The following is a 20,687-nucleotide window of genomic DNA, read 5'->3' as shown; positions in this document are numbered from 1 at the left end:
AACTTCGAGCACTCTCAGCATCTCAGGTAACGGCGCACTCCGGGATTTAGCACACGCTCTTGCATCTCTTATAAAAACTCTGGATGCTATTTTTAACTTGCCTATCCTGCTGGAATTTCCCATTTAACCAAAAAACTCTGCTGAGCAAAGGCTGACAAGCTCATCTTGCAGTGGAATTTCCAGCTACACAGGCTGGTATTTCACAGAAAGGTAACAAGGAGTTTTTTTATGCAAGTTCTCTGTTCTCCTCTTTAGTTGAAGGACTTTCAGGTTTCCATAATGCTGCGTTTACAGAACAGTACTGACTATATTCACCTTTAATATATTATTATCCCAGTGCCCTTTTGCTGTACCTTTCAACCAGCGCTAGCATCAGAGCTTGACGCTCTGGAGGACAGAATCTGCAGCAGCTTTATTCCTTCCCTCCTCCTTTACCCTCCGCTCCAAATATATCACATTAGGAAACGTGACCCCAGTGATTTTTCTTATTGCTTTGTCACGTTATTCCCGTAACAGAGGTTGATGGAAAAACAGCGAGGTGATCTCACTTAGACAAGCCTCTGTTAAAAATCTGGTCTCCTTGAGCTCTGTGTAGTCAGGGAGGAAAGAAGGAAACCTCCACAAAGATATTATGGGCGCTCAGGGTTGGTGCTCCGGAATGATTTCTCATTTCTCTATAGGGGACCAAGCTACAAATCGGGTGCCCAAGGGCATAGGCAATGTGAGTGCTTCAAAGCCGTAACTAGACCCAGCACTGTAACTTCAGCAGCAGAAGTGTTCACTGGTTGCTGGACCCGGCGGGGCTGTGAGCTGAGCGTGCTGAAGTGTGCTTGCCTTGAGTGCCATCATTGAGTCCTGTGTGACTGCGTGCGCTGCCAAAGGGTAAGGACATCTCGTTGTGTGAGGTTCTTCTGTGTAAGTGGCATCAATGGTGCTCCAGAGGGTAGACAGCACTGACTGGAGGGAGTGTTCTCCCTCTGAAAACAGAGTATGTTTTTCCAATGAGCGCTGGCTCCTCCCAAGCCTGAATCCCAGCGCTGGGTGGATAACGCTGCCTGCGGTGCTTGGTATCCTCAGAAGATTTTTGAAAACTGTTAGAAATCAGAGCAGGGAGTTCCAGGCACTTCAAAGTATTTCTTAATGAAACCTTGGCTAAAGCAATGTCTTAAAATAGCACATAGAACCAGTGTGCTATCTCGGAAAGGAATTTTTCCCTTAAATCCCTTAGAATTTATTAGGTGGGTGTGAGCAGAAAGGCTGGCTCCAGTGAAAAAGCTAGCTTTGTAATGATTAGCAGGGGCCTAGTATAATTTAAGATATTCTTTACAGTTTATAAATATGGGCTCATAAAAAGCGTAGATATAAGGAAGCTGTGACTTTAAGTCATTAGAAGCCCAGTGGTTTGATAAAATAACAGGAAACAGACAATTTATTATGAGCAATCTCAGTAGCTCTGGATTATCTATAAAACTTTTATGGCCCTCCCCAAGTGGCAAGAGGCCATAAAACTTGCCTGAATGAGGGACTTGTTAATTTACTTGTTAAAGCAAATTAAAAATTTATAAGCGCTTTTAGGTAAATGAGATCTTCTCTCATTGCTGCCCTTGCGGGCTCAGGAGTCCTAGGAGGGAAGAAGTGGTTGCGCTCAAACATCACAGCAGAACAATAAAAGCTATTAAATTGGTTCAGTTTATTACTACAGAGCCAGGCAGCTGTTGCCATGGTTTGTTGTGGGATACCGGAGGTTGACAGCATGGCATTTCTGTGGCCTTAAAAGGAAGGTAATAATTCTGCCTTTCAGCCACCCCAATGGCTCTTTCATGCCTCACTCTTTCCTCCAGCTTTCACGTAGAGCTCTTAAAGTCAGACTTCAGCCTGTCGCAGGCCCTCCTTCATCATTCCTCTCTTTAGTTGTCGTAAAACAGGTTTATGAACATCAAAAAACCCTGCATGCAATCTTCAGTTCCTGCCGAACCAGGACACTTAGCGGCAGATAGGTTTCATTTTGTTCCAGCGCTTTGCTGTAAATAAACACGGTGGTGAGGACGAGGGGCCTGGCAAGGAGATCGGGGCTATTGGGCATCTCCGAGTGATATTGGAAAGTGGCTAAAATGAATTCAAGTGTTTCTGCAGATCACTTCAATGACAGCTGCTTGGAGCAAATGTATTCCAGCTGGAAGTACTGTGAAGAGTTATGCTTTGTCCTATCAACCCCAGCTTACAAAAAACCTATTACAAAATAAAGTTTCTATTGAGAAGTTTTAATACGTAGCAGAAGACATACTTTGTGTAGGGCTTTGAATGAGGAGAGATCCAAATCAAGCTGCAGTGAACTTAACAAAGCCTTTCCTGAGCCTTTCTTCCGTAAGCAGCTTGTCTCTACCCGTAGTTATTTCTTTTGCTCAGGAAGTATCTTTTACAGATCTAATATTATTTATACAATGAGTTAACGGCACTTCTGGGAGGGAAAGAGCGATGTACATACAAAGGGTCGATGCTGTGAACGCTTCAGGTGATCACTGCAGATACATTTCAGGTGTCTTTAAGACTGATCTCCAAAAGTAAGCCTGCCTGAATAGTCAGTTATCTAAACACAGAGCACGGTTTTTATTGCACATTTAATGCTGATATATTTCATGTAATACGCATTTTATCCCTGTATGATTTATATGATTATATAATTCCTAATGATTATTGCAGGTTCTCACCTTCAGAATGGGAAATAATCGTTGAGAGAAATGCGTGGAGTACACAGAGAAAATCTAAAAGCATGGCCAGCAGGGTAGGCTTGAAAGAATTGAGGAAATTCAGTTTTAAAAGGAGAAAATAGAATGAAGATACTGAAAACAGTGCTCAAACACAAGGCAAAGAGGGAAGATCAGTTCTGCATGTCCTTGGTAGATGGACAAGAAGCAATGCTGCAGGCCGGAGATGCAGCTGAAGAGTAACTTCCCAAGTTTAGTCAGTGAAACACTGCTCTTATTCACCCTTGGTGGTTTTAGAGGTCACCAGGTGCCTTCAGCTACAGTTTGGGTTGGGTTGTCCATGTGGCATGAACAATGCAGATGCAGTTTGGTCCTTCCTGTGCCCAAAGTGATGGGCAGTGGGACCATTTGAGTCTCCATCTCTCTGTTTTTCCTTGATTTTATAACGCTGAGTCTCTCCAACTCTCACAAATTGCAGTAGGTAAGATGAGTACTCAAATACTTGAGGCGATGCTGCCCCAAAGTCTTTATTTCCCATGTGGTTCCCCGGCGAGAGACAGATGTTTAGCAGGACGCTTTTCCTTCATGCTGCTAGACCAAACAAAAGCTTACAATCTCCAGGAATTCAAGTATAGCAATAGTAATATTCTGGCACTTCCATCACTCAATAGCTGTATTATAAATATTTCATGGAAAAACGGAATCATAAAAGTATTATTTTTGTAGCGTGCCAAGAGTAGATCCAGGCTCTTGGAGCATAAAAAGTATGAAAGTCACATTTTAATATTGTGCTATCCTCACTAAGTCCAGCGTTATGTCAGACAGTTTCAGACTAAAAATAAGGCAGCGTCTCTGAGGTGTATTAATGGTGCTTGTATGGCTAATGGTTACATGGCAAACTCCCAGTGCATTCATTTTAGCGCGCACGTTTCTCTGAACCAGCCATGACTGGCTGGAAAGGTCTCTAGCAATCCCATATGGCCTCCCCAGGGACACCACTTCAGCCATGTTTCATCGAACCCAAAGTGGATATAAACTGAGCCAAAAGCTCACTGACTTTCAGTGGGTCTGTTAGGCACATCGGAAACTCGCAGCCCTAATCCTTGAAATTCAGCATGATGACAGCGCTCCAAGTTGAGCGATTAATCTTTCATGTCCTTTCGTACCTCACTACCGTTCTGGTTCCAGACTTGGAAAACCTGAATTGCAGATGGGTTTGTGGATGTTCTGAGCCTTTCTGGATCTGGCCCTTAACCTGTAATAAACCCATTCCAATGAAGGCAGCCTGGAGTACTGAGACAGAGGCTGCATTGCTCAAGCTGAGCCTTTGGGATGGATGCAGTCACGTGGAGTAGGACAGGATGAGGATGTGAGGTGTTTTTTGCTGTAGATGGCCTGTTACTGAAGTATGTATGGAAATACATAGCTGTTGTGGGACGTGTGCTGAGCCCAGCGTGTTATTTGTGGCATCAGTTAGAGAAGGAGATGTGTTGAAACAAGGAATGTCCCATTGGTAGGGCATCGGCGGGCAGGCAGAAGGCTTGCATCCATGGCCCTGTTTTTCCTGTCTTGAAGCAATGGCTGGGATGTGGGTCTCTCTTGTTCTGCAGAGATGTATTACAGACATCTCTTGGCGCACTGTGAAGCTGTCATTGAACTCCACAAAATGAATCCAGGAGACAGAGACTCCTTCCCCCTAAACGTGTGTTTAGTCAAGGCTTTTTTCAATGTTTATTAGCTTAGGTTTGCAGTTGAGTGTTTACATAAACAATATGATTAAAAGCAAAACAGGAACCTGGACAGAATGTGGTTCCTGTTAAAATCATTGTGAGTTACTCACCAGCTTAACCCTTTTGAAAACTGCAGACACACATTGAGCTGCCTACATATTTCTGCTTAATGAAAGGCAAGCAAGCTACTCAAGCTCATCAGGGAGGATGTCTGAGTTTATTCCTTGGGGTATTTATTGACAGGGTTTGTTCTTACAGGAGCTAGGTGATGACAACGAATATTGAATAACATCAGCCTTTTGCCATACCCTGGGAGCGAAGAGAATGACTTGCGTAGGCTTAATTTAAATCATAACCTGCCAAATTGGTGAAGACCTGCAGAAAATCCATCAGTAGTTCTAAGCTGCATATCTGATTAGGGAATGCATGAATTAGATATCTTGGTGTCTGTGGCATATTTTTTTTATAGCAGCTAGTTTTTGCACGGGTACAGCTTTGATGAAAACTACCCTGTGTTCTTATCACAAATGAGCAAGGGAAATATAAACTAGGAGCTCATAAATATCAGATCTAGTTGCCTTTGAAGAACTTTTATTTCAATGCAGTTTGCATGAAAACGCTTTTGTTGCTTTCAAAAAAAATGGATTTGTTTTTGGCTAGGCTGTAAGTAATGTGTAAGCTGTACCATTTTAAGTAGATGTCCTTCTTCATCTCAAGTAGATAAAAAGGAACATCGGATCGGTGAGGGGTTAATTCGTATGTTCAGAATGAAAATGAAATTAGAAAATGAATTCCCTTCCAACATCTCCACTCGGTGCGCAGATCAAAGCCATCATAGGAGTAAATTTATGTCTGATAGTGTGGACGGTTTCAATGCGCGCTGGCGAAATATCATGCTGATTGCTGATTGAAAACAGTTGTTAATTCTCTACTTCACTAAATTCAGAGTGGAAAAACTTTCCTTAATAAAGAACAGATTGAAGAGAACCAAGACCTTACTGTGTGGAAATTAATGGCAGATGCATATACTGGTAGTTAAAATGTTTCATTAGATGTTAATGTCTTGCTGTGTTTTTAATTGTTCAGAAATTAGCCTCTAGAATATTAAAACCATCTGTTTGTTATCATGATGAAACAGAATACTTAAATAGTTATTAATTTTGTGGGCTTTTTTTTTTTTCCTTGTCTGCAAAACTTTGATCAGTTGAGATTTCAGTGGGTGCTGGATGCACAAGTGAAAAACAATTTTAAAACACCTTGGTGCCCCAAATATCTGCATTTGCTGCCTGCCACCCTTATTTTGCATGCCTGCTTTATTTCACAAATTATTGTTCACCGAGGAGAAACTGACGTATTTTAGTGCATAGATGGAGTGTGCTGATGCTTGCTGAGCCTGTGTAATGGTTGATTTAAACTGTAATATGGTACGGTTTCACATGCTGATACTTAATTTTTAAGTCTTGTGGGTCATTTTAAAGCCCAAATATTTCAAAGCGTGGAAGGAGTTCCAAGTAGATCCATCAGTGCAGGGCTTTGTCTTCCTCCCTTTGCAGTTATTTGCAGCTATTTTTCATTTTTCTTAGGGAAGTTAGTTTTTTTTTGACTTCTTTGTTTTCTTTTTTTGTTTTGTTTTGTTTTGTTTTCTTCTCTTTTATCACGTAGATGAACAGTAAATGGGGCTCGTATGGCTCCAGGTTCAGTTAATGTATTTCGAATGCAATAGTAAAGATGTGTTTATTGTTTTTACTCGACTGAGGTGAAGTTAAGCGAGTGCTCAAGTGCTGTCTTGTGGGGAGGCCAGGACATGTATATTCTGTGCACAGCTCGCCATTGTGAAGTGCACAATTTATAATACATTTTGTGATGATTGCTATACGTGACTTAAGTGTGAAAATTTATTCAGCACATCTAAACATTACTTAGAGAGCCATTAACAGATCTTTCCGAGTGATTTTTGACCTTTTCCTGAATAAGCACTTCAAAAATTATTAAATGCTAGGATGAGGATTAATTCAACTAACCGTAATTTGATAGTAGTCCTGTATTATAGTTTTCTTCCCGTACCTTAAAACAGTAATTGAGCTGCTCTTACTGAGTATATGGCCGTATTTTTGAGATGGGTAAGTTTAATATGATTTTAAAGCGTATGGATGGGACGTTGCATGGTTTTCAATCAGTGTAAGGGGCACAAATGGTCTGGCAAGTAACTGTAGTGGGCACCCAGTTTGCTAAAGGGATTCAGCATCCCTTGAAGTCAGTGGGATCGTTCCTCTTGCAGCAGCACTGGGTCTTGCCCTGGTTCCTTGCCTGCCAGCACCAGGGCTAATACCACTAGCTGCCAGAATGATGTTCTGGAGAACAAAGCTGGTCTGGGACGTGAACTGAGGCGGCCAGCTCATCAAACCCATCAAACACTAAATCACCTTTGGTCACTGTTGACAAGGGATGGGCTCCGCAATGCACCATGAGATTTTCTGACATTTGCCAGGACGAAAACTCATTATTTTAATTGGCAAAAATAGTCGAAGTTGAAGGCACAGTGCTGCAGTATATTTTACATTGTTTCTCAAGGTAAGAAGAGAGAAGCAGAAAAAAAATAAAAATAATAAAAGCAAAGCCTAAAAAAATCCTAAGAAGCTGCTGTTGTTAAGAGTTGTAAGGGCAACATGAACTTGTCAAACCAGCTGCAGCTCTTGTGTCCAGGGCAAAAATTGAACGAGGTTTGAAGGGTGGAGGAGCGCTGAAGCACTCACCTGGCTGAGACACAACCCAGGAAAAGAGGAAAAATTCACCTGGCCTGGTGGGTGGCAGCAGGGACAGACTCCTCGAGCAGACACGAGGTGCTGTGAGACTGCAGCCTCAGGTTCAGAATAATTGCGACGTGCTGGTGCCAGGCAGGCCGGTGTGCTGCAGAGCGGCACCCAGGAGTGCAGCAATCTGTGCAGCCCCAAAAGCTGCAAGAGCTCACTTGGTTCAAACAGCTTCCCTCCAACGAGAGCAGACAACGCAACACAAAGGTTCCTGGAAGTGGCAGCCTGCCATCGATCAGGAGCTAATCCAGATTTAAACAACTTAAACAACAGTTCCTCCCTTTGCTTTTCTCCTGAGTTATTTGTGATGACTAGCTTCTCTTCATCTCTAAACTCATCTCCACATCAATGACAGCTGCTAATGAATTCAGATGGTTCATTCCTTTCCCTTCTGTGCTTCTTCAAATAGATTTTCTTTGCCAGATACTTCAGCTCCCCTTTCCTGCTAACAAATTGATGCTGAGGTATATTATTATGACTTTTGCTTCCATCATTCAAGCAAGGGGAAAATACAATACATAGAGACGTGAGTTATATGTCAAAAATGCTTTTACTCTTCCCCCTCCGTTCCATCACATTATTAAATTATAGAGAAATGCTATCATAATAGCCTCTTGGCCAAGTCACAGGGAGCAGAGTTATGGTTCCCTTGATAAATTGCAAAACATTATTAAGTTTTGTTCTCTGGACTGAGAGTATTGGCATAAAAGGACATCAACCACAGTCATATTGGTCTTGATTGCTGCTTAATTGCTGCTTGTTTGTGTTAGAGATCATGTGGTTTGATTGATCTTGCCCTGCTTTTGTCATTATAGTTACAACTTCCTAGTTTTCTCCTTGTACAGAGACCACAGGATGACTTTTAAATCTTGAATAATTTATATGGCTGGCCAGTTAAACGGCTTAAAATAGCATTATATTTTTAAGCCAATAGCTCAACCTTCAAATCATTATTTATGCAACCAAGTTATTAAATATTTATTCTGGGCTTATATTGAACTGTGAAATAACAGGGCTCTTTTTAAGTAAACAGTGGCAAACATCTTGAGGTCCACCCATGAATACTGATTTTTCCTCCTTCAAGTCATTTATTTACTTCTGTAACGTTAACTGGGTGTCAGTTTAGTGGCCTACACTGAGGGGAAAAAAGGGTGACAAGAGCTGTGACTTAATTCAGGTGAGTGAGTATTGGCACTTCAGTCTTTTTCAAGCTTCGTTCGTGGAGCTGCTTCATATCCTGCAGTGTTCCCAAAAGATCTTGTCTCATCTTGCATCTCCTCTGTGCTTGAGAAGTGACAATCCTGTGGGCTTGCAATGAGTGGAACTCTACAAAAGCTTTCCTTTGTTTTATTTTTCCCTTCCCTTTGCCTCCCCTTTCCAAGGCTGTACTTTGCAGAGAGCTGGAGAGCTGCAGTACTGTTAAACTTGTTGACCTGGCCTGTTTGCTTTTTGTTCCATCATGTGATTTGGTTCATCTTCTCACATACTGAGGTATTTCTCGAGTAAGTAACATGAGTCAGAATCAACTAGAGGCCAAGCAGAGTCTTTAGGGATTTGGATGTCTGACCATTGGGCTAAATGGGATAGTATTTCTGTTCTCTTCTCCTTTTGCCTCTGCTTTCCTATCTCACCCATCCTTCATGTGCAACAGAAACAGGAACTCCTCAGAAGTCCAGGGATGAGGTTGGACAGAATCCTGGACTCCGCTGTCTGGTCCTGTTACCAATAGCTGGTAGTAGCCTAACAAGAAGGATCTGGAAAGTGTCCTTCAGGTTGCCAAGAGTTCTGAAAAAGGCTTTTCTAGCCCACAGTGTTGGTGTAGAAATGCCAGCTTGGTTCTCTTGGTTTTGTGAAGGAGCCATCTTAAGGGCAACCACGAAAACCAGCCCCCAGTGGAAGCCCTTGCAGTGAATACATGTACACTGCTCCTGATAGGATGCGCCTGGGGTTCGAGGCTGATATCAAGCTGTATTAAAAGGTTGTGTCTTTGCCCACGGAACTTAAAATCTGATATTTGGGACATAGAAAGCGGGAGCTTAAGCTGATAAATATGTAGGACTCGTGCCTCATGTGGGTCAGAATGTGAATGGAGGTGTCTGTGCAGACAAGGCTCGTACCAGGCAGAGGGGGCACTAGGGCAGCTGTGCTCCGGGGGTTTCTTAGTGCTCCAGAGGGATGCTTCCCAAGCACAGAGCCCAGAGAGAGCCCTGCAAATCCAAGCTGGGTTGCAAATGAGCTCAGCAGGGGTGCTGAGGAAATACTGAGAGGGAGAAATCGATTCCACCCTGATGGGCCCCAGCTTCAGCTGCCTCTGAGCGCATTGGCCAGACCCTCGTTCTTTCTCCTTCTCTTCGTATTCTGCGAGTCTGGGCTCGGGGAGCTGTGTGGGGAGATTGATTGGTACAATGGAGCGCTTTGCAAGGTGTAATTTTAAAGGCCATATTTCTCACTGTGCAACCATCAAAATGCAAAGGGTCAGAAGAAGCCTATATTTTTTTGCAATTCAGCTTTTAAAGTGTGCTGAAATACGCTTCATTGGTTGCAATTGCCAACAGCTTGCTGTTTCATACCACTCCTAACAGGAGCCGGGGAACAGAGCAAGTCTGTTACACTTTATATATTGTATAATGTATGTATGATTCTGGGGTGTGATGAGTTTATGCCAAATTTATCTTTGATTTCTGTATAAACAGCATGGAAAAAAATGATGGGCTGCATTCTCTGTGTAACTTAGATAAAATAGAGCTACAGAGCTACTTCAGAGTACCTTCTGTGTGCTATATATCTAAGGTTGCCCAAGCATATAATGAAGGAGAAGAGGATCTGGAAATAAATGCCCGTTCTCTTTATCCCCAACCCCCGCTTTGGCAAGGATGCTATTTATTCTTAGCCTCTGTTGCTTCTGCTGTTGCTACTGTGAGCAGAACGCAATCCCTTGGTGTTTCTGCAATAGCAGTGCTAGATAGCCAAATTGTCCCTAGGAGAAGAGGGGTGTAGCTGTTTCTTTGAGGACGATCTCCTCCATTCGAGGCATTAGAGGATGAGTTCCTCTGCTCTGATGTATTGAGCGAGTACGGCTGCAGAGCCTGGATCAGCTCAAAGGCAGCAGGAAATGACCACCAGTGCTTTAGACGCACTTGTTCTGTAGTTCTGTATCACAGAGCTAATTAGGTTATTGTTTATAGTTACTTGCCCAAGTTCTATTAGATTTATGTTTGTTATTGACAGGAAATAGGAAGACACGTGTATATTTATTCTTGCTTTTCATGGAAAATTTTCAAGAAAATAATATTCTGTTCTCAGTGGAGACAGGAAAGAAACAAAAGATAACATCTTCGCTCTGTTGCTCTCCCTCACATTACCATGCAGGTATGCAGAAGAAACTAGCTTCACTTTCTGGGGAGGGTGTCAGGTCCCAGGTGTTGGCACGTGGCCCTGCTCCTTGGTGGCTGGCCGTTTCTCGGAGCATGTGCATCAGTTGTTTTAAGACTAAATATCAAGACATGCACGGAGAGCCTCTCCAGATGTTTTATTGTATCTCTCAGGTTACAAGATTTTTCTTCCCTGGTGTGAAAAATGTCTTTGTATTAGTATTTTTCAGAGTCCACGCTTGCTGTGAATTCCTTTTTCGTATTTACTGCCTAAACTTGTGTGTTGTAAATATTCTTCTTCCTCGTTATCTCACCTCTGATTTGCTTTCCTTGTGCTGCTCCTTTGTTGAGCTATTCAGACAGTGGTGATAGCGTGCAAAGCTTTGCTAGGGGTGTGATGGAGAGCTCTTGCTCCAGAGCTTCGGCTTTGGGTGAGATGTCAGTGCTGTACGACTTGTATTTGTCTGACTTATGTCAGTAGCAAGATTTAAATGCAAGTATTTAAGTGACAGCTGTTAATCATTATTTAAATCATAAGTAACAGGCCTGGATTTACATGGTTGGAATTTTTTTTTTCTTTCTATGCAGTTCTCCTTTTATTTGTTTTCATACAATCAGATTTGTTCTCAGTCATTAAGAAAGCATTTACTTTGTAATTAGAATTGAGTCCTATGTGAAATCTGCTGCTGTTCTTCTCTGATGAATGGAAGATGCTTCGAGTATGGATGTTTGGTTGGGTAGGGGAGGGACCAGCGTCTTTGACTGTGCTGTGCAGCACTTGGTGAACATTCCTGCCATGCCTGTGGGGCTATGTGCTGCAGTCATGCAGACAAAGCTGTAGTTCAGGTGCTAAGGTGTACATCTGTGAAGCTCAGCTAATCAGAAAACTTAGACGTTTCCTTCTGTTTTCCAGATGCCATAAAAAAAGCAGCACCCTGTAGTGTTTTACCTCATCTCCCTTCAATTCACTGATGTTCTACTTCTGATTTCTATAATCAATAGCTTTGCAGATTAGAATCAGTTATGCTTCTGCATGAATTGTCATGTTTTGAAATCAAACAGACACCAGATTTTGAAGTGAAAAATACGTCTAAGTTCAGAATAATGCTACAGTATGTGTTTTAATTTGCTGGTGTTTTTCCACCCTGATGAGTGAGTGGGGGTTAGTGGGAATGGCAGTTGGCTTTTGCTCCTGGAAGCATATCTGAACCAGTCTTCTTGGAGCATGCGATCACACTGACATTGGAAGAAACAAGTGGGTCAAATCTGTCAGGGAGTTGATGGGTCAGATCTGCAGCTGGGGGCTGGAGATGCTCCCAGTGCTTGAGCTATGGCATCAATATTAGAGAGATGAGGCTAAAGAGGCTTCAGTGGTCCATCCGTTCCTGGTCCCCCTATCGTATGCAAGCATCTCTGGCTGTCTGAGCTGTAGCGTAGACCTTAGTATATTCTGCACAGGCACAGTTGGCTGTTGCTCCCTTGGTGGCCTTTGGCCATCCAGAGCAGCTGTGGGCAACTGCTTTATGTGCCGGTGCTTCTGCCTAAATCCATGTGTACTGCATTTTGGGAAAAATCAGTGATTTCCAGTAGGAACAAAAATTCACATTTTCAGAGCCTGGCATGAGTCTAGGCTGCTAGGGAAAGCCCAGAGAGCGAGTACAGGCGAGCTCTGTGTATGGAGGAGCAGATAGAAATGTCCTTGTATTGGGTAGGACAAACTTCTGCTGCGGCTTTGGGATGAGGCTGTACCTGTTGAGACTTGTGGAGTCAGGAAACATTGCTAATGGAGGAGTTATGAGTCTGTTTGCCAGCTGATCTGAGCTCAAGAATAAATTCTTCCAGGTAGGAGCTGGATCAGACAAGTTTTGGACTATCTTGCCCTTGCAAAAGCCGTATAAATAAAGAATGACAGGCAGAACTGAAAGCCTAATTCCCTTCCCTGCAGTAGGGTTATGCCATCCCTTGGAGAGCAGGTGTCCTCTTCCTCTAGGGCTCTGGTAAAGGCTTAGCTTGCTGGCAGCGCTATAATATGGAGAAGCGTTAGTATTCATAACTTTAAAGTATAATGTAGTGAAATAATCCTTTAATTCCATATGGTGTGGAAGCTCAGGCGCCTCAAAACTATACCATAGCTCGGATTTACTGCTGCCAAATGGTATGGGGTTTTAAATTAAAATATATTATAAAGAAAAAAAAAGCTGAGAACAGCCACATTAGGGTGTTTTTGACACGATATATAAGCTCTGTGAAAAAGGCTTTTGCTAAATTCTCAGTAGGTTTATTTATTTTGCTTTTTGTTATGTGCTAACCAGGCACCGCTACTATGGAATTATCTAAAGTGGCTTAGGGATCCAGCAAAGCAAACTGCAGTCCCAAGAGGATGATGCTCCCTGTAGTTTGGGGGCTCAGCTGCCATTTTATCCTCCCTTATGCCTCTTAACGTGATTGACTATCACTGTCCTTCATTCTTTTCTTTTCTGAGGCAAAAGGCAGCAGAGAGCTGTGTTGTTACGGGTTATCCTTAACTGTTTTATGGCTTACATCCCATATCCCTTCCTCATTTCTGAGAAATATACAACTACTGTAGTAACTACAGCACTATGGCACTGCTGTCTCAACAGCCTGTGGTGTAGTTGCCCTGCAGGGTAGCACAGTGCTGTGTCTATGGTGGTTTGCACTATTGTGTGAGCAGCTGAATGCTCTTCACCAAAGAACTCATCCATGCCAGGTGAGCAACCATGAAGGGCAGGGGGAGAAGATGGAAGATCTTGCGGGTTGGGGTAAAGACAGGAGATCGCTGGCCAATGACCATCACAAGCAAAAGAGGCTTGACTTAGAATCATAGAATCATTATAACTGGGAAAGACCGCTAGGATCATCAAGTCCAACCGCCAACCCATCCCCACTGTGCCCACTAACCATGGCCTGAAGTGCCACATCTACTGTTTTTTTTTAACACCTCCAGGGTTGGTGACCCCACCACCTCCCTGGGCAGCCTGTGCCAGTGCATCACTGCTCTTTCTGAGAAGAAATGTTTCCTGATCTCCAACCTGACCCTCCCTGGTGCAACTTAACACCTTCACCCCTTTTCCTATCACTGTTACCTCGGAGCAGAGGCCAGCCCCCACTCACCACCACCTCTTTTCAGGCAGTTGTAGAGAGGTCTCCCCTGAGCCTCCTCTGCTCCAGACTGACCCATCCCAGTTCCCTCAGCTGCTCCTCATCAGACATGTGCTCCGGAGCCCTTGCAGTTCTGTTGCCCTTCTCTGGACATGCTCCAGGGCCTCAGTGCTCTTCCTCATGAGGGTGGCTGCTGACGAGGGTGGCTACTTCAGCAGCTTCTTTTCTTAGTAGCTCAAAGACTCTTCAGTTGTTCAGGAATAAATACGTGCCCACATAAATAAATAAGCATATATAGACAAAATTACAATAGAGATATCTTGTGACTGTCCCCTTTTAATTTTCTGAAACCAAAAGAAACTTGGAGATGTAATTGTATATACTTCCTCTAGTCAGGACCATTTGGAGCTACGCAGTCACTCCTGCCAGTTTGATGTAAATCGTGCAAATCAGTTTTCTGTTTTCTTTTTGCCGTCCCTTCTTTGCTCCTGGCTCAGTGCAAGTGAGAAGTAGCTGAAAAAGCTACTCAGTCAGATGCTGTGTAGGTACCATGGGAGTTTCATACTGGCTTTGCTTTTTCATTGGTCACCCTGACAGCAATGGTACAGGAGCAAGAGTTGTGAATCTAGCACTTGAGATGTCTTCCATGCAGATTTTATTTTTTCTGGGGAATGCTTTTTAGGGATCCCATGTGTGCTAGAGCAGTGTACCAGGCACCTGCAGCCTGACTCAAAGTCCAGATCTTGCAGGTCTTTTCTTAGCATTGCTGATACTTCAGCATCACTTCAAGCAGTAGAATCTGTATGAGCAGGCTGACACGGACCGCTGCCTGTCCACACTAAGTGTCCTCATGCACGTTTGTGTGTAACGAAGTTCTTAAAAGAAGACAATGGGTACATTTCCATGCGTTATTATTTTTTTTTAATTTACCACAGATAGATGGATTTTGGAATTAAATGTAAACCCTCAACAGTTTGGCATATGGAACAACTCAAAAAAAAAAAAAAAAAGAAGGGAAAATATGAAAAGCTTATAAATTTGAACTTGGACTTACTTCTGAGTTTTCTGTCTGGTCTGTACAGTTCACTTTGTTCCTACAGTGTTTCAGACTTGGATGTCTTGGTTGTATTCTCTTAATCCTTGTAAGCTGTTTCAAGAAGAATGACACCTGCTGGGTATCTTCTCTTCCTCCCCTCTTCTCTTCCTCCTTACAGTAGCAGTTTTTCCATCATCGAGCAGCTGTTGACAAGAGACTGAGTCAGGGAAACTTGATCCATTTTCCTTTGGGTGGTTAAATTTTAAACCTGGGACCATATAATTACAGCATATAGAGGTCCCAGATAAAATCTGGGAGTTACATATGGAGCATTAGACTTCTTGAATTTGTTATTCTCTCCTCCACCTCCAAAAATATTACCTAAATCTATTAGATCTGTCTGATAAACCATTCCATTTGAAATAAAAATATTTTTACTTGAGGTTTTTTTGGCTGAGCTGTGGAATGTTTTATTTATTAAATTGTGTTTGACAAATAGCTCTGGTTCTTCTGTTTTCTTTGAGCTGAGAGTACACCTGTGCGTTTTGTTGTGTTTTTTTTTTTTTTTTAATTTTTTTTTTTGCAGTTGTGCTCATGCATTACAACTCAATTGTTTGTCTGGGCTCTTAGTTCTGTGTACTTTGTCCTTCCTTTCTTTTGGCTGAGAGAGAATGCCAAAACTGCTTTTTTTTTTTTTTTTTTTACCCAGTTTAAATGTTTGCCAGACGTTTGACCTTCTCACTGCAGAAGGAGGAGGTGCGTGGTTGGGGTGAGTTTGCTGAGTTTCCTGCAGCTTCATCACTGTTCTGGGTGTTGGTTGTGACTTTGCTGCTCCACTCTGAACTTTGCAGCTCTTAAACGCCCACTGGCTTATCTTTCACATAACTGAATTAGCTATTGATTGGATAATGTCAAGAAATACCATCCTGCTCTGCTGTCATCACAGCTATGGCTGAGGAGATGCCACAAGACCAGGAATGGAAACTCACAGAGGACACCCAAAGAGTTGTTTTCTGTGGCAACATGCAACCAAGACACGAGAGCCCCAGGAAAGATTTGCAGCTCTTATAGGCCATGCAGATGTTAGCTTAAGCAATGCAGCATCTTGGAAGGAGTAATGTAAGAGAGCATCAAGCAGTCATGCTTTCAGCATTGAACATGTGTTGTTTGTTTCTTTCTTTCTTACCAAACAGGACTAAGAGGTGAAGGTTAAGCAGTGCCATTTTGCACATACCAAACTGCACGTGCAATTTGCTGTTGCCCAGCTGGCTGCAGTGGTTAGGAGAAAGTGATGGTAACCACTGGGGGGAGGATATTCCTGAGTGTATTCCTGTGGTGAACCTGGGAGAGAGGAGCCGTGTGTGTGGCTGGGATACAGGACAGAAGTGTGTGTCTTGTGCCTCTAAACGAGAACGTGTGTTTTTGTGTGTGCTTGTGCAACGTCTTTTTGGGTGAACCAGAATAAAATGAGAAGAGAGAAAAGTGGGGAAAGGTGGTGGAGAGAGTTCATGGATTAGGAACTTTTGGTCACCAGTTGTGAAATGGAGATGAGGTGTGGTTCTTGTAATTATGTACAGTCTGAACAGAAAATAATGTGAAATGGAGTAGTATTTATTTTATGAATCATATTTTATGAACATCACCGTGTATTTTCTCCGCATCTGCCTCAGCTGCCAGCAGTGCTCGTTTGTGATTTTAAACCTAAATTTTCGAAATTGACTTTTTGTCAACATCAACCTCTGAAATAAACAATTTTTTCAGAGTCAGTTCAAACAAGGCATGCAAAAGGCTAAAGCTAGCTTTTAATAAGAACAAGCAAAATGTAAGGAAAGATACATTAGAAGAAAGGTTTACAGTTCCAGCACTGCAGCAGATGTAGTTCACGTATCATCCTCCTGCAGTATGTATGCGTATGCGCTTCTGGGCTTGTGTATAATGTATATGTGGGGGAGATGCTCATTTCAGTACAGTGCCATTTTAATATGATGGCCTGCATGATACGCAGGTGTGTTCTCAATTGTCTTGAATATACGGCTTGTTATTTTTTTTGTGTTTTTTTTAATGTATTGCCATGCCAGTAATGTTTGTTAAAAAGGGTTTGGAAAGCAAGAACAATCCAATACCTGATAAATAGATCATGTTTTATGAACACAGAGGTCAGCCAAGAAGTTTTTATGGTACCAGGCAATGTTGTTAGGGATGAGTGCAGCAAAGGCTGTTTCCTCCCCTTGGGAGATTTCCATTGATCCAAGATCCTCAATACTTTGATGCTGTAACGAGGGAGGGATTGATCCCAGATGCTCTTTGTTGTGATGGTAACTTTACAAAACATTTTCTACGGCATAAATAACTTAAGACGACTAGAAAGTCCCACAGTGATGGTTTTACTCTGTGGTCTCCTTGGGACATGCAGGTTGCCTGTCTCAACCTGGATGGGAGCTGTCGTGCACCGAGAGCCGCTGTGCCTATGGCAGCAGCAGGGGACTCACCTGAGCCAGGCTAAACTCTTGCTCTCCCTTTTCTATCTTTTTTGCAGCTCAAGCCAGGTCAGAACAGCTGCCGAGACAGTGACAGTGAAAGCGCCAGCGGGGAATCGAAAGGTTTCCATCGAAGTAGCTCTCGGGAAAGGCTCAGTGATGTAAGTAAAGCTCCTACAGCCAAACGCTGTTCTGCTTGATCCTGGTGTAGCTTCAGAGGGCCCTGAGTTGTAGCAGGATTTCGTCTCTGGGATGGTTTGTTGCTCAAATCCCCTCCGTTTTCTGGAGCGAAAGGGGAAGATATAACTTTTGTCACCTGCCCCAGTTCAGTAAAATTCATAAAGCTGGGTACAGTGTCTGACTGTGTGGAAACGCTCATTCGTTTAAAAATAATTGAAGGCCATTTAATGAAGTTAAAATGCCCCGCATAGTTGAGAAGTGAGATGGCCTCTTTTCACCCCAAGCTGGGGAAGGGAAAGAATGCATTTCTTCGGGGGTAAATACTGTCTTTATGGAAAGTAAGTCTAGAGATTCTCGGATAACTTATATCTGATGAACTGATATAACACGGCCAACAATAGCATAAGCTCTGCCTTTATTGCTCTGCCTAAAGATGGCAGCTCTACAGAGAATGTTTTTCTCCAGTGAAGCATGCTGCCCATTCACCGAATGACACGCATGACTTATTCTGACATATGAATAAATACAGAAATCTTTTGTTACTGCAATTAGATTATTATTTATTATGTGTACCATCGCAATCCTTGAGTGTTTTATTCATGGCTTTGTGTCCTCTGTGCTACATGCTTTGCAACAGAGAATATAAAGACAGCCTCTGTCCCGAAAGAGTATCTGAAGTGGGGATTTTGTAGGTCAGATCCTTTGCTGGTAACAACACAGCTACATCAGTCAGACTAATTTATATCAGCCAGCAATCTGGCCCTACTTTTAACTAACCCACATTTTGGAAATGGGGATTTTATTGATAGCATGTCCATGTAGATTTGGATGACAGATACCAGATGGTCTCCTCTATGGGCCAATCCAATAAAACGGAATTGAGCACACATTAAAAGCAATACCTTTGTAAAGGATACATTTTGTTGTGTGAATTTAAGCCTGAAGGCATACAGCTAGCCATTTTTGCTGAGTTGTGCATATTGCTGGAACAGCCACCTGGTTTTTTCTGTGAAGGTCTAAACTCTGTTGCACTCTCTTTCCTCATCCCTTTGTCACATTATTTTAGGGGCCCATTATTTCTGCTGTAGCCATCCTTTATGCATTGAGTGCATTGAGTTAGACACTTCAGATCCTGCCTCTGTAGCTGCCAGGTGAGGGTAGCTTCAGTGCTATAAGGTGTCTTTGGAAGAGGAGAAGGAAAATGGAGGAGACAGTGAGTGAATGCTCAGTACAGGTAGCAGTGGATGGCAGCTGACTGTCAGCCTGTCAATTCTGCCAGCTTGCTCTGAGCCCTGTGGCAGCATAGAAGCCGCTGAGATGAACTTCACAACTACAGAGCACCTTCTAGCAAAAACATCACCGCTCCATACAAACCTGGCTTTGATTTCCCCTTGTTGCTCCCTTGCAGTGTGCTGCACGGAGAGCTCTGAGGCTTTCCCAGAGCTTCCCAGCAGCTCTCAGCAGTGCAGCGCCAGGCCTGGCCGTGAGCACAGAGTCCTGGTTCCCTGTCCTCTAATCACTCTTTTTTCCCCCCTTGTGCTTTTCCAATACTTTGTGTTTGTCTTGGCACTGCGGCAAGTTAAAAGGAAGTGGAGAACAAACATAACTTCCTTAGCGCTGCACCCAGGAGAGGACACAGGGATTCACAGGTTGCTGAAAAGAAACATTATTCAAATATATGTGAAAATGTATATTTTAAAGTCAGGTTATGCATAATTTATGTTTTGCTTAATAAGTAAGTTCCTTTATGCTTTGATAACTGATTGCAATACAGGCAGTGGAGCCATGCAACACTTTATCGTACTTGATTTCCAGTTGTGGGAGAACTCACCTCGAATTGAGCTCATCTGTGCCAAGAAGCATCAATAGCTTAATAGGGTTATTTTAAATGTTTCTTTTGAAGAAACACGTTGTCTCATGGTTACAACAAATGGTTTTGCAGAATAAAAACTACAGACAGAAGACTGAGCTATCTCCGAAGATCCTGATTTCAAAAATGTTCAGAACCGATACACAGAAAGTGTGTATTCCACATAAAATTGAAGGAAAAAAAAGTAATACTCCAGACAAATTAGCCCTGAGGTCAGAAAGCAAATTTGACTTGAAATACGATGAACCTCCACTGATACTGCCCCACAGCATTGTAAGATTAACCATGGCTACTGCATGAAAATATGTATAATGAATGAAGTGCATATACTCTAGGTGGATGATCAATTTTCAAATCCCTAGTTTTAAGTAAGCTGTTGAAACAGAAATGTTAGCTTCATGAGCTTTAATGTGGAGCCTAAGTGATAGCTTAGTGACAGATGCAGAATGAGGGAGACAGTATAATGAATATCCAGTTGCAAACTGACATGTCAGTGGCTTCGTTCCCTCTCCTGTCAGATATCTTTCAACTTTGCATATTGTAAATGTACCTATAGTCCTTGGATAACACAGATTGATGCAAAGTGTGTTTACAAGGGATGACTCTTTTCCAGGCTAATGAGATCCAAGCAGGTAATTTGCAGCGTTTTCAAGAGAAGTGGTCAAAAATGAAAGGAAGATAATTCAGTGAAAAGACCAGGTTAAACAGGAGGCTTTTCCCATAATGAGGCTTGAAATAGCATCAGACAGCAGGAAGAGGAATACCCTATGTTCTTGTCAGATACAATGCAGTGCGACTGATTCCCATCAGCTCCTTTCTCTTCATCCCGCACTCATGTGCGCAGGCGCACATACACACACACCTCTGTGAGAGGATGTAATTAGTAGGCAACCTGACCTCTGCTAGATTAGGGATAACGACTGCTCAAGTGCTCCTTTGCAAGCATTTGCCAGTCCCCTAATATGTCTACCCCTCTGAATTCCATTTCATAAACCCCTTTCTCCCCTGTACAGTATTTTTTGGAATGACAACTTGTTTTTTCCTTTATGGGGAGAGGTAGCTCCAGGGGCCTGAAAGAGAAATTGGAGAGCTGCTCCTCCTTTATATATAGGGTTCTGCAGTCAATTTAATCTCATCAAAATCTTGCCCGTAGTAGAATTCATTTTGTTGAGATCTTGCTTGGAGACAAGATGGCAGTGCCTTCCCACAGCTTGGAGCTCAGTCAACTTGTTTTCCTTCTGTTTCTGTATGTATTTGTTTTTAATTGAATCTTCCTGCTTTGGAGTGCACAAGGTTCCTTTTAGCCATGTTTTACAAGCAGCTAAGAGACTACTGGAGGGACACGTGAGAACTGCATCAGACCTGGATGGTAAATGCACAGAGTATTT

The 20,687-nt window shown here is 42.7% G+C and overlaps 1 protein-coding gene across 6 annotated transcripts in view; it reads left to right on the top strand.

Annotated features, from left to right (window-relative positions):
• The window catches only part of AUTS2 (AUTS2, activator of transcription and developmental regulator), a 670,249-nt gene that overhangs the window by 264,036 nt on the left and 385,526 nt on the right, over window positions 1–20,687 (top strand). For all 6 annotated transcript variants that reach the window (XM_021416123.1, XM_021416122.1, XM_021416128.1 and 3 more), the window contains exon 3: window positions 17,309–17,410. In XM_021416123.1, the coding sequence (XP_021271798.1) occupies window positions 17,309–17,410 (102 nt within the window). The remainder of the gene's footprint in view (window positions 1–17,308; window positions 17,411–20,687) is intronic.

The sequence above is a fragment of the Numida meleagris genome, chromosome 18 (assembly GCF_002078875.1).
Source record: "Numida meleagris isolate 19003 breed g44 Domestic line chromosome 18, NumMel1.0, whole genome shotgun sequence".
NCBI classification, from domain to species: domain Eukaryota; kingdom Metazoa; phylum Chordata; class Aves; order Galliformes; family Numididae; genus Numida; species Numida meleagris.
This window is presented reverse-complemented; position numbering and strand designations above follow the sequence as displayed.